Below are 15,310 nucleotides of genomic sequence, written 5' to 3'. Positions count from 1 at the left end.
TTCTGCATAGGACCTCACTTTTGTCACTAGCGTTTCCCCAATCTTCTGGATACCGCGGTACTTCTTGACGAGTTGTCTAAATTGATTTCTGTCCATGAAATAATCTTCTGAAATCTCCATCTTCGTCAAGTCCAACCTCACTTCTAGAATACCTCCTAAATTTCAATGTTTCTCTTCGTTAGTTTATTATTGTCCATCGTCAACAAGTGTCCATACAAATCTAACCTTTCCTTCCTCATCAGTTCAACCACTCCGTCTGTTTTTTGATACAATTCTTTGTTAGTTTTCAGTCTCTTCTCCCATTTTTTTACATTTAGGCTCAGAATAGTTATCATTTTGCTTTCTCTCTTTTGAATATCGTAAAGTCGACCTTTTCCAGTCATGCCCAATGTTCCCGCTCCGTGCAAGCAACCGGGTGTAACAACTGCGTCTAGATTCCTCAGTTCAGCACCACAAGATAAAATGTATGGATGATCATTATTATTATTATTATTATTATTATTATTATTATTATTATTATTATTATTATTATTATTATTATTAGGTCTATTATTATTATTATTATTGTTATTATTCTATATTTTTATTATTCTTACTATTATGGACATTTTATCAATTTCTAGCAGTTACATATGATGGATACACTGATACGGCAATATTTTATTCACTCCTATTGTATGTGCGTCACTTGAGAACAGAAGCAAGTCGTACAGTGACATCCTCCACAAAGGGAAGTGTGCAATGTTGCTAAACAAGAATTGTCCACATGTCATCACAAGTCATTTTCATTGCCTCCGACGTGACACTGAAGAAAGAGGTTCCTTTGTGGACTTTAATGGAACTTCGATTTGCCTGTCATAAAACAACCTGTTGGTTCAGGCTGTGTGTGTCTAAACAGAAGAAAATAAATATTGACCAAACTAGAAGCACGTGCTTCCTTGTGGAATGTGTACGGGGTATAATGATCAGAAGGAACCGGTTAGTCATTGGTTACTTAGACACGGTAAGGGGTAATTTAATTAGGACCACAGAAGACTCTTCGTAACAGAATTTTAAATTGATGTTACTGTTCTTTGTTGGCCCAGCTGTCTGGAGGTACTGAGCCTACCTCTTATCGGAAGGCCCTAGGATCGGTTCTGGATCAGCTAACGTGAGAACACTTGGGGAAATATATGTCCATAGGATAGCGGCCCTGTTCTAGAAAACCAAGAATAACAGACGAGAATTTCCTTCTAGCTGACGAGCCATCACTCTGTAAACGGGGCGCCTTCAGGCTGAATAGCAGTCGCTTAGTAGACGAAGGCTCATCATGGCTGTATTGCCATGATATTTCATTGTTTATTTTATTTGTTATTTTTGTTATTGCTGTTTGGAACGAGAGTCTTAAGGTTGGTTTAAATTCGCTCTCCATGTCAGCCTGTCTGTGTTGGTGGTGGTAATTATTACTTTAAGGGGAAGTACGGCTGGGTGACCATCTTCTCTTAACATTAATCAGACGTAATCAGGAAGGAGATCCGAAACTTAGGAATGAATCGGTGGGACCAAGAAGGGAAAGATTCCACTTTTTTGACAAAATTAGCTGATATGGCCATGATGTTTCTTCGCTTTAAAGCGCATCTGATGAGCGGAAATAAAGAAAACATTCCACCAATTACCAGGCGCCGGTAACCCGGTACATATCTCACGAACATTGCCCATCACTACCCTGTCGAAAGAATTGGAGCAAACTCAGGCATTTTAGATTACACGTTCCACTCATGCGCAATGGTGCTTGCATATGCTACAAGGCACATCTTGCGCCGTCTCGAGTTTGAATAATGCACGCCTCTAGTATCCAGGTAGGTGTAAATACAATAGCCGTCAGTTTCTTTATTCTGCTTACTGATTCGAGTGCTCATCTCTGTATACAAAGCCAGAATCTGTATCCTTTACAATTATGTTATGCTGCGTCAAAGTAAACCTCGGCAGAACTGAAAGAAATGAAGGCCCTAGTCGCTTGTTGACGCGTATTTACGGAATGGAGAATGTCCATGGTTGGCTATCAGCATATTCGGCGCGAACAAAATTCAGTTCCAACTATCCGTAGGCCTATGACACGCTGCTACACCATACAATGTGGGGTAGATCACTCGAAATTTCTCGCGAGAAATTGCCGAGAAATCTCGAGATCCCGTCTCACATTGCCCAACAGTAACTACAACTAGTCAGACTGAAGGTGATGACAGTACGGACGAAGAAACTCTGCAATGTATAAAAGGTGAAGAGTTGAAGTCTTTTAATTAATAGTGAATATTTGTGTATTGTCCTTACTGTTTTACTTAGTTGAGACGAAGAAGAGAAATATTCCACGAACTTTGAAAAATATCAGAACTGAAATAAAGGTTTGAAGAACGAACCATTAGTGGAATATATAATGAATACGTTCGTAATTGATTATTCATCCAACGTTTAGTTTTGTTGCTGTTAAGATTTTTCTTTGATTCCCCAAAAGTTTGGTCAAGTGAAATCTTTAGCTTCTTAGTCCCACAGATTCAAATCTATATCTAAATTTCTTCACTGTAGTAGGAAAACCATAGAATTGTGGACGTGCTTTGGGTTTAGAAGAGGCAAGAGCGAGTACAGATTGTTTGTTCGTTCCCCTCTTACGACATGCAAGTGGTGAAGACAATGCACCCTTTCACTCCACCCATACGGTAGATAGAGTTCCGTTGCATCCAACGAAATATGTTCCATCGTGATCTACGTCCAACAAAATGGTCACTGATATAGCACAAAACTGGCTGAGCGAGTTGGACGTGCGGTTAGAGGCATGCATCTGTGAGCTTACATTCGGGAGATAGTGGGTTTGAACCCACTGTTGGAAGCCCTGAAGGTGGTTTTCCGTGGTTTCCCACTTTCACACCAGAAAATTCTGGTTCTGTAGTTTATTGAGGCCACGGCCATTTCCTACACACTACAATCTTTATCCTATACCATCATCGCCGTGAGATCTTTTTGTGTCGATGGCATACACTGTTTGCCTAGTTAAGGTGTCTACATTTTGTCGAAGCAAAATTCCCTACGCTACTTCCAAAGAGACCTGCAGTCCAGAAACATATCAATGTTGAAATGGGAGTATTGAGAAATGAAACGCAAGAGCCACGAAGGGCACGAAATTGAGACCCCCTAGGTCTCCTAAACCTGTTACTGTCCGGGTCGGTCAAGGATGCAGGTCCGGATAACCAATGCTACGGAGTGACTTTAGGAGCCGATAATAGCATTCCTTTGCGCCTGCAGTAACTGTCTTTTATCACCACCCAGGAGACATGTGTAGCTTAAGGAATACTACAGTCCCTCACGGCGCTCGATCAGCACAGAGAACTCGTCGTATCGGAGTAGAAGGGTAGGTGGAATAAGGGTATATTATTCATAACTTGAAAGTAACAGATATGAATATATCCCGAATGACTGTTGGAACGAATAAGAAGATTGTAGGAGGGTACTTGAACACAACTAAAATTGTTCTGATGGACTGCATATTCATATGCGGCTGGGAGGCGTGACCAGTCTTAAGGAAAGTAATAGATAGGAAGAGCATTTTAGTAATAATAATAATAATAATAATAATAATAATAATAATAATAATAATAATAATAATAATAATAATAATAATAATAATAATAATAATGTTATTTGCTTTACGTCCCAGTAACTACTATTTAAGGTCTTCGGAGACGCCGAGGTGCCGGAATTTAGTCCCGCAGGAGTTCTTTTACGTGCCAGTAAATCTACCGACACGGCGCTGTCGTATTTGAGCAACTTCAAATACCACCGGACTGAGCCAGGATCGAACCTGCCAAGTTGGGATTAGAAGGCCAGCGCCTTAACCGTCTGAGCCACTCAGCCCGGCAGAAGAGCATTTTGAGATAGGGCCTTTTGCCCGAGCAGCGACGATATACCGTCGCTGGGGACAGGAAATCTTGTGACTCCTTCGGAGAGTTGTTCCTGGCCTTTTTCATTTCTTAACGAAAACCCAGTTATTCAGTTCTCTTCTCAGGAGACCCGGAACACATTCACCAGGTAGACGGAGAAACGTGGTTTCCTCGTGAGTGGAATTACGAGGTTTCCTTTGTCTAGCAACGACATAAACTCGATTATAATTATTAATATAAGAATTACTGCCCTACTATATACTCTGCTAGTGAAGGAAACTTAAGTAAATGAGTGGATTTCGATACAAAACATTCAAAGACGACATATGCAATATGAGTAACCATTTTTATAGCAATACAGAATGTCGTGGTAGACAAAAACATGACATCAAAACAAGATTTTACTCAACATGAGCAGGCCCAATTCTTTTCTGAACTGTTATAAATACAGCTTGAAGCTACGATAAATTTGCCTACCCCTTGCGACGACACCGCGTACCACAAGAATGTGCTTAGCTATGGAGAGTAAGAACAGTAGAGGAAGACCAAGCTGACGTAATTATTAAGTTGTTTTATATTAAGAGCCGGCCCCGTGGCGTAGGGTTAGCATGCGTGCCTCTCGCTCGGAGACCCCGGGTTCGATTCCCGGCTAGGTCTCTCGACCTGAGGGCTGGTTCGAGGTCTACTCCGCCTACGTGATTAGAATTGAGGAGCTATCTGACGGTGAGATAGCGGCCCCGGTCTCGAAAGCCCAGAATAACGGCCGAGAGGATGCGTCGTGCTGACCACAAGAACCCTCGTAATCAGTAGGCCTTCGGGCTGAGCAGCAGTCGCTGGGCAGGCCAAGGCCCTTTCAAGGGCGTTAAGTGCCGTGGGGTTTGGGTTTATATTGAGATGTATGAAACTAGACTACAAATTTATGTCTAATCAGAGGACTTAGGAAGCGCTTAGTTAATTCACAGAGACTAACATATTGATCAATGAACGCTGTAAAAGTCTCGAATGAAGATATGTGCATTCTTCTGCCTTGATCAATTCTTCTCCAAATTTGAATAATGTTATTTAAAGAGATTCCGTTATTGAACTAAATTCAAATTTCGTTTCCATTCTTGATTTCCTTATTTAATAATAATAATAATAATAATAATAATAATAATAATAATAATAATAATAATAATAATAATAATAATAATAATAATAATAATATACCGGGCGAGTTGGCCGTGCAGTTAGAGGCGCGCGGCTCTGAGCTTGCATCCGGGAGATAGTGGTTTCGAATCCCACTGTCATCAGCCCTGAGGATGGTTTTCCGTGTTTTCCCATTTTCACACCAGGCAAATGCTGGGGTTGTACCTTAATTAAGGCCACGGTCGCTTCCTTCCAAGTCCTACGCCTTTCCTATCCCATCGTCGCTATATGACTTATCTGTGTCGGTGCGACGTAACACCACTAGCAAAATAATAATAATAATAATAATAATAATAATAATAATAATAATAATAATAATAATAATAATAATAATAATAATAATAATAATAATAAACAGTTGTTCGTACGGTGGTCACTCGAGAGATCTTGCTCAGTAACGTGTACAGTTCCCGAGGACAAAGGCATGGTTCGTTTAACTTTCATGCTCCTTCATTAAATTTGGACGCGATGCCGCAGGGAGTTCTCTGCTCAACGAACTGAATCCGAGGAGGAGTTGAGGTAAATTAGACCAGGGCGAAGTCCTCATAAAATTACTGACCTGGGAGGACCAGGTCCCTTCTTGTCAGTGGGCGGGAATTGTGGGACAGCGTGTCATTGTTCAGAGATATCAGTGTTCAACATAGTATATGTTACTAATTGTCAGTTCTTGTAGGGAAGACTGATTATGGGAAATAGGTAATTGATAACTGGCGGGAGTCCGACTCGTTGGCTGAATGGTCAGCGTACTGGCCTTCGGTTCACAGGGTCCCGGGTTCGATTCCCGGCCGGGTCGGGGATTTTAACCTTCATTGGTTAATTCCAATGGCCCAGAAACTGGGTGTTTGTGCTGTTCCCAATATCCCTGCAACTCACACACCACACATAACACTATCCACCCCCACAATAATACGCAGTTACCTACACATGGCAGATGCCGCCCACCCTCATCGGAGGGTCTTCCTTAAAAGGGCTGCACTCGGCTAGAAATAGACACACGAAATTATTATATTATACTGGCGGGAAGTTTAACTGCTAACCACAGAAGTCGGCAGGCAAAAGATCTCTGGTAACACATTTAGTGTTTACCCGCAAACTTCTTTAAAACTTACCAGCCGGGCTGAGTGACTCAGACGGTTGAGGCGCTGGACTTCTGACCCCAACCTGGGATGTTCGATCCTGGCTCAGCGTAGTGATATTTAAAGGTGCCGGAATAGGTCAGCCTCATGTCGTTAGATTTACTGCTAAGTAAAAGAACTCCTAGGGGACTAAATTCCGGCACGTCGGCGTCTCAGAGAACCGTAAAAGTAGTTAGTGGGACGTAAATACAATAACATTATTATTAAAATTCCGCCATTGACCCCCAGTCCCAAGAGATATTTGGTTTACTCTGCTATGAACTAGACTTAGAGTAAAACGGAACGCCGAAATTGACGAGCAAGCAGCCAGATGGCACCAAATTTAAATACTTGCACATAGTACCTGAGTCCACACGATTATTATTATTATTATTATTATTATTATTATTATTATTATTATTATTATTATTATTATTATTATAAATGTGCTTTACGTCGCACCGATACAGATAGGTCTTACAGCGACGAAGGTATCGGAAAGAGCTAAGAGTGGGAAGGAAGTGGTCGTGGCCTTAATTAAGGTATAGTCACGACATTTGCCTGGTGTGAAAATGTGAAACCACGTAAAAGCACTTCTAGGGCTGGAGTTCGAACCCACTATCTCCCGAATTCAAGCTCATTGGTGTGCGCCCCTAACCGCATGGCCAGCTAGCTGGGTATTATTATCCTTCAAATCTATTCCCTGATTGGTTATGCCATGATCAGTTATGCAGTCCGAATTTTTATCTTAAGAAATACAAACGCTGTCATCTCTACATGAATCAATCAATTGCGGAGGAATACCTGTCCTAAATCGCCATTTTTCCTTTTTACGATCAATTGATGGAGCATATCTTCATTAAAAGAAGGGCACTTATCCACCTTGTGGCGCATCCAAAATGAATTAGAATTGTGTTCGATTTAAAGTTCATATTAGATAGGCTAGAGCCTCCGTGGCTCAGACGGCAATGCACCGGCCTCTCACCGCTGGATACCGTGGTTCAAATCCCTGTCACTCCATGTGAGATTTGCGCTGGACAAAGCGGAGGCGGGACAGGTTTTTCTCCGGGTACGGCGGTTTTCCCTGTCATACAGTATATCATTCCAGCAACACACTCCATTCTCATTTCATAGCATCTATCATCTATTAATGAATCACTTTGGGAGTGGCAACCCCATCGTACTAATAGCCTATATATGATTCATCATTACATCGATTACGGGGTCAATGACTGGAAATTAGATTGCAGTTTTTCTTTTTTTTATTAGAAAGGCTATTAACTCCAGAAGATATTTAATTTAATGTATGACGTTAGGGAGTGTTGTTAACTTATCTTACGAGCAGGAAAATGTCATAACATGTTCAGTATCTGTGTGGTGGAGTTGAGTGATATTCCAAACTCTTCTGCGTGTTAGGATGCATATTTTCAGGTGTAATCTCGAGGAAAGGCAGTGTTCTGAAACATGAAAATTCCTCTCCGTCCAGTATTTTGTTTTGTATACTTAAATGGAAGTGTAATAATCGTATCAATGTCGTTCTTGAAAGTATTATTTCCAATTTCAACTTCCCACAGAAAGGGCCTATGAAGACTTTGGGCGAAGAACCTTGGTCTGTTGGTTATTGTTAATACGGCCAAGTGCATCACCCTTTTTATTCGGCTAATCAGTCTGAACGTAAACGTGCTTTAAATTTAAAAACTGGTTACAAGCAATCGTGGAGCTCTATTATTAACCAGTGATTACTTAAGCAGGTTTAGATGGCAGTGGAATTAAACACCACCGTGAGGTTTTGCTTGCGAAATGAAAGTTATGGACGCGCTACGGTGATATCCAGTTTCCTTTGTTAGTCGGAAGAATACTAATTTCTTCATTGCTAAAAGCGCTTATTAGCAACATGGCAGAACAAAAGAGTAAAGAGTAGTATAATTTTTTCCAATTTTGAAACCAATATTGTAACAGAATAAAGAAAACTGTTTGTTTAAATGAAAACTTTCCAGAAATGTTCGAGCACTGAGTTCTTCAATAGCATCGCATTTGTCCAACAGTATACGTTCATGCTCATTTTCATTCTGTTCCAAATATTGCAGTTCGTCTTCAAAATCATCCTCAAATCTGACAGCCATTCTACGTTCACTGCTAATCACTGTTTGTTTTGTAACAGCTCAAACTTGACTGTTTAACATAACAGATGTTAATCAGGAATGATGCTCCGCAAGTTCCTTTAAGCAAGGATTTGGAAGAATTAAACCCTGATCACACTAAACAGAGTTCATGCACTTGGCCATTAGTATTGTAATTTGTTTAAAATGGCATGGTGTAGTGAATCTTATTTCTTAGATAATGTCTCAGTGAATAAGAAACCATGAGCCACGTCTCAGGTGGCAAAATCCTGCGCAGTGCAATGCATCATAGAGAGCGACCACTAATTTCAGAATCCCTGCGGAAGTGTACATGAAAACAGAACAACTATTTACATTTCTAGGTTATGTATCTCATATAGACATCCCGACGGTGCATTAAATACATTAAACCTTAAAGGAAATGGACCGTGTAGTGTAGGATGTATGAATGCCCATCCGTACGCTAGGAGTATGGTTGAACATCGTAGCAGCCATTTAAAAATGACAACCAAATGCCGTATTGTATTGGTAACGTCTATGGCAATCACTGTCGGGTACAGTGTCCACCGAATCCTGCCTCCCAGGTTTATAACTACGAATTGTTCCTTTCAGTGGAACTACTGGCCGTTGAGTATGCGAACCACAACTTCACTCTGGTGGACGTTGGTGAATTTGGACGTGATGAGGGTAGCAGATAGTTTTCAGAGTCCAATATGTGAAATGTCTTCTACAACATCAGTTTTGATATCCCTGCTAACAGAAAGATCTCCAAAATTAATGGCGCATTCCGTTTAATTTTGCTGTGATCAACATACTTCCTTTCATGACCAATCTGATGAGGTCCTAGGAACCACGACGTCTCGATGATTAACGTAGGCAGTTAAATAATCGTCTGCAGAAATCATGCTGGAGAGTAGAATGTGTATTTCGTATTTTGAATATTAATTGAGATGTTTGCAGGCTGTGTATCAGACACTTTAGAGCTAGCTAGTTCTGAAATAAAATGTGCATGACAGCGGAAGAACGACACGAAATAAAATGTGGAAGAAATCAATATTCCGTCACCAGTCAATTTATGGCTGACAAATGGCCTCAGAGGTGATATTATGCTGTATATTTGAAACTGTTTCTTTAACTTAAAGGCTGCATGTCAAAAACAATATGAACAAGTTTTATATAACTCACGCCTTGAAGTGACATATCGATATGTTTACATGTAATGGATATTCGACTGCAAGGAAAGAAACAACAAGTAAAGGAGAACGAAACAGACAAAATACCAGATATCAATCGCGAGAACAATACAAATGACGGCGTAGAACGGCGACGCACCTATTTATCACTGACCTTGATATGTATTCGAAAGTACTGGACGGGATGCCAAGCCTTAGGCAGACACTCAGTTATAAAGCTTGGAAATCAAGCTCGATAGCTGTAGTCGCTTACGTGCGGCCACTATCAATTATTCCGGTGATAGTGGGTTCGCGCCCCACTGTCGGCAGCCCTGAAGATGGTTTTACTTGGTTTCCCATTTTCACATCAGGCAAATGCTGGGGCTGTACCTTAATTAAGGCCACGGTCGCTTCCTTCCTACTCCTAACCATTTCGTTTCCCATCGTCGCCATAAGACCTATCTGTGTCGGTGCGACACAAAGCAAGCTAATACCACGGATATCTGTGGAGTGTCTGTTCGAAAGACGCAAGAAACGTACAGAAAATGGCACATGGAATCTATCCATGATTGGGTTTGGCACAAATTTTAAGAATTATATCCTTCAGGTCTGGATTGCTGCTGGCACTCGTTAATATTCAACTATTGTAATGCACGCGGACGAAGTACTGATATGTGTTTTGGAAGTGGAAATAGCCCTTTCGAACACACACTCCTCATCCATGAGCAACCCGTTTACTTCAGTTTGACTCGCGTTTCAGTTTTGTTTGTGATATAAGACAGTAGACTCACAAATGGCCGTCTTCTATTCGTTGAAATTTCCAGGCTGTTTCAAGCTGATTTTGAAACGCATGTTTGGGCTCAGAATATTTCCTTTTGTGGACTCAAATTCAAAGTCAGTGATGTCGATCAGCTTTGAACTCCCTAGGGTCATGATTCCTTTTACTTCCTCATAGGAGATGTAAAGAGAGAGAGCTAGTATGTGGCGGAGAGTGTGATGACGAATATTCCCTAGAGCTCTACCACATGGGGAGAAATAGTGGACGTGAGGTAGAGAGAGTTTCGATCTCACTGTGGCAACGCCGAGCGCAACTGAAGCCCTGCCTTCTACACGCCATAGCTCACACTGCAGCTATACTGCACGACATTTTAAGAACATCTTTAAATTCAGATGTATACTCTTCGTAAAGGATTCCACTTTCATGCTCATGTGACAGTCCACGTTGCACGTTCCTGAGCTCCATCCACACATTATGAACAAGAATCCCCTGGCCTCCTTTGATGATAACATTTTCGGAACTTTTTCCGGTATTTATGACTGATTTCGCTCTTTTTACCTGTCAAGGGTTTAAATACATTGCTAAGCATGTAAGTCCGTTTAGTTGTTGGAAAACTGGCACCCATTCAGTTCTAGAGGGTATGACTTTTCACATGGTACTCTCATACGCCTTCTCTAAATATTCGATACATCAATATAACTGTCTATTCCTCCCGTACAATTTTTCAATCACCTGGCGCATGCTGAAAATCTGATCCTGACAGCCCCTCTGTTGTCTGCATCCATTTTGGTTTCTATCCAACTTTCTCTCAACCTATGATCGTATGCTCCCTTCCAAAATGCCAGTAAGCACATTGCCTGGTTTAGAGATCAATAAAATACCTGGATAGTTCTTGCAATACTTCCTGCCTATGTTGTATTACTGTAGTCACGTCCTTGTTCGCGAACCATGAACTACGGCTGGCTGGCCTTGTAAGTGGTCCTGAGAGTCGGGATACCAGTTGGTACAGAATGGAAATGTGCATTCCGGACATATTTTGTCTCATGGCCATCTTTCTGTTCGGGTGACTAGGACTATACAATCCACTGATGGTCCCTAACCCGTCAGAGGAGAGATCCTCATTTGAACTATGTGTAAGTTGGGTAGCATCCTGTCCGGCCCTGCGATGTAGGGGGCAACGCGTCCACCTGTCACCCGGAAGCCGCGGGTTAGATTCCCGGCCACGTCAGAGGTTTTTACTTATAAATGATTAATATACCCGGCCTCGGGACTGGGTGTTTGTGTCGCCCTTAATGTTCCTTTCCTCACATTCAACACTCTACACTTCCGCAATTACAATTGCACGCAGGTTCATAATATATGGTGCAAGTAGTGGAAAAAGATCTTTAGTCGACGCCAAGAACAAATAGCATTTAAAAAAGGGTAGCATCCTGATTCAAAAAGAATTAGCGAGTTCAGAACGTACGAGGTTAACGGAATCACACTCCCATTTGACAGGCGAGGGACTCGTTGGAAACAATTTGGCAAATGAAATGAAATTCGATGGAGAGCTCTCAATATTAAGAGGGCTTATGGAAGAATTAAAATATAAGTGCATCCAGTGAGGATGTGCCGGGATATGTTAGGAGTTAATGATATTCGGGTGAGGGGAAGTAACGCGCATGGGATAGGAGATTAAAAATTGTACTTATGCGGATGTCAAAAGGAATGACAAATGTGTAGTGTGGAACTGTTCATCAAGAATACTACTGCAGGCAATAGTTTCTTTTAGGCACATAAATCAGTGGATGATGTGGGTATATTTTGCCGTTGGAGAAATTAATACGAGAATTACCTCAGTATATTCACGATGTGAGGGTGCAGATGAGTTTTATAAAGCAATGAGTGACATCATAGTCAGGGTGAACAATATTGTTAGGATAGTGATAAGAGGCGATTCAATGCAAGAGTTGGAAATAGTATTGAAAGATGAGAAGTTGATGGTTAAATGTGGGGAATGGGGAATATTTAGAATCTAACAGGAATGGGAAGATTTTACAGGATCTCTGTGCTAGTATTGTATTATCAATTAAGGATACATTCTTCAAGCACAAATGCATTCACCTCTATAAATGGGAGGTTAGGGGCACCATATTCATACCGGTAATGGACTATATCAAAACCTACTTTGAATTCAGGAAACATTTTAGGAATGTGCGGTTTTATGATACAGACCCGTATCCGATCTATTTTGAACTAAGTATCTCTTGGTCTTGGGTAGCGAAAGGGAAGTCCTTCTGAAGAAGAATAAGGGTAGAAAGGTTCCAGGACGAGGAAATTAGAATAACATGGATATGATTAGTGAAAATTTCTGTTCTATAAATAACATACATACATACATACATACATACATTATCATTATAGACTGTTATGCCTTTCAGCGTTCAGTCTGCAAGCCTCTGTGAATTTACTAAACGTCGCCACAATCCTCGATTTGCAACTAGTGTTGTGGTCTCATTTAGTTCTATACCTCTTATCTTTTAATCGTTAGAAACCGACTCTAACCATCGTCGTCTTGGTCTACCTCTACTTCTCTTACCCTCCATAGCAGAGTCCATTATTCTCCTAGGTAACCTATCCTCCTCCATTCGCCTCACATGACCCCACCACCGAAGCCGGTTTATGCGTACAGCTTCATCCATCGAGTTCATTCCTAAATTAGCCTTTATTTCTTCATTCCGAGTGCCCTCCTGCCATTGCTCCCACCTGTTTGTACCAGCAATCATTCTTGCTACTTTCATGTCTGTTACTTCTAACTTATGAATAAGATATCCTGAGTCCACACAGCTTTCGCTCCCGTAAAGCGAAGTTGGTCTGAAAACAGACTGATGTAAAGATAGTTTCGTCTGGGAGCTGACTTCCTTCTTACAGAATACTGTTGATCGCAGCTGCGAGCTCACTGCATTAGCTTTACGGCACCTTGATTCAATCTCACTTACTATATTACCATCCTGGGAGAACACACAACCTAAATACTTGAAATTATCGACCTGTTCTAGCTTTGTATCACCAATCTGACATTCAATTCTGTTGAATTTCTTACCTACTGACATCAATTTAGTCTTCGAGAGGCTAATTTTCATACCATACTCATTGCACCTATTTTCAAGTTCCACGATATTACACTGTAGGCTTTCGGCACAATCTGCCATTAAGACCAAGTCGTCAGCATAGGCCAGACTGCTTACTACATTTCCACCTAATTGAATCCCTCCCTGCCATTTTATACCTTTCAGGAGATGATCCATGTAAACTACAAACAGCAAAGGTGAAAGATTACAGCCTTGTCTAACCCCTGTAAGTACCCTGAACCAAGAACTCATTCTGCCATCAATTCTCACTGAAGCCCAATTGTCAACATAAATGCCTTTGATTGCTTTTAATAATCTGCCTTTAATTCCATAGTCCCCCAGTATGGCGAACATCTTTTCCCTCGGTACCCTGTCATATGCTTTCTCTAGATCTACGAAACATAAACACAACTGCCTATTCCTCTCGTAGCATTTTTCAATTACCTGGCGCATACTGAACATCTGATCCTGACAGCCTCTCTGTGGTCTGAAACCACACTGGTTTTCATCCAACTTCCTCTCAACGACTGATCGCACCTTCCCTTCCAAGATGCCAGTGAATACTTTGCCTGGTATACTAATCAGTGAGATACCTCGATAGTTGTTGCAATCCTTCCTGTTCCCTTGCTTATAGATAGGGGCAATTACTGCTTTTGCCCAATCTGAAGGTACCTTACCAACACTCCACGCTAATTTTACTACTCTATGAAGCCATTTCATCCCTGCCTTCCCTCTAAACTTCACCATTTCAGGTCTAATTTCATCTATTCCTGCTGCTTTATGACAATGGAGTTTATTTACCATAAATAAAAGAAGACAAATACTGGACCGTTTTAATTTGAGCAGTTATTATATTTGCTATCTTTCCGTACCTAAAATTTCTATCAGGTTGTTGTAGGATATTAATAATCACCAGATAGGAGCTTCACAAATATTCCTGACTGTCGTGATGTTAATGTGTTCTCACGGATTATCTTTAGGTGCTGGTGTAAAACTCTCACTTGTTCTCCGTTCCAGGTAACGTGGCTCCACCGAAAGTCAGAACAGATCCATCTTTTGACCGTGGGGAAGGTGGAATACAGCTCGGACCAGCGGTTCAGACTCAGTTTCAGATATCCTGGTAACTGGAGGCTCGAGATTCTGTACGTCAATAGACGAGACGAGGGGTTGTACGAGTGTCAGATATCTACTCATCCCCCAAGAGTGAAGAGGATGTTCCTCAAGGTCACAGGTGAGTACTTCTAGATTATGAAATTGATAAGACCTCTGTCAGAAGACAGCACGAATAAGTGCATGATATTGTGACGAGTTGGCGGGATAGTTAGATGAGGATGTGTGAACTACACTTAAACTGAAGCAGGCATACCAAGATCAGAATACGGGAAGCGCTTGCATGGTTCGCTCATTTTCCCTCCCCCCTCTCTCTCTGATTTTCCCTGTTCATTCACACTAATTTCCTGAATCTTCGTTCACTAACACGACAGACTCATTCAGCCACGCAGTCCACTCACTCCGGTAAATCTCCGTTCACAACCCCAAGCCGATATTCAGTATTATCTTTCACTCCAGTACAACATACGTATTCGCCCCCATAGTGGATGACCCAGGACAAACAAGCCACTACGACAGGCAATGCAGAACGAGTCCTCTGTTCACTCCAACAGAGTGCCGCCCTCAGCTCACACTGCTCCATTCAGACTCGACTGAAACTACCAACTCACTACTGGTAACTGAACACAACTCACAGGTCGCGCCTCACTTACATACACCTGGACTTTTAGGTAGTACTAGGTTAGAATACAATTATTGAAGTGGGTAACAATTTTTTTTTTTTTTGCTTTACGTCGCACCGACACAGATGGGTTTTATGGCGACGATGAGATAGGAATGGCCTAGGAACGGGAAGAAAGTGGCCG

The 15,310-nt window shown here is 41.4% G+C and overlaps 1 protein-coding gene across 1 annotated transcript in view; it reads left to right on the top strand.

The window, feature by feature from the left end:
• LOC136872813 (uncharacterized) overlaps positions 1 to 15,310 on the top strand; it is a 669,667-nt gene that overhangs the window by 496,262 nt on the left and 158,095 nt on the right. Inside the window, exon 4 of the mRNA XM_067146651.2 lies at positions 14,412 to 14,625. Within this exon, the coding sequence (XP_067002752.2) occupies positions 14,412 to 14,625 (214 nt within the window). The remainder of the gene's footprint in view (positions 1 to 14,411; positions 14,626 to 15,310) is intronic.

Source organism: Anabrus simplex, chromosome 4 (assembly GCF_040414725.1).
Source record: "Anabrus simplex isolate iqAnaSimp1 chromosome 4, ASM4041472v1, whole genome shotgun sequence".
Classification (NCBI taxonomy): Eukaryota; Metazoa; Arthropoda; class Insecta; order Orthoptera; family Tettigoniidae; genus Anabrus; species Anabrus simplex.
Note: the sequence above shows the minus strand (reverse complement) of the source record. Positions and strands in the feature narration are given on the sequence as shown.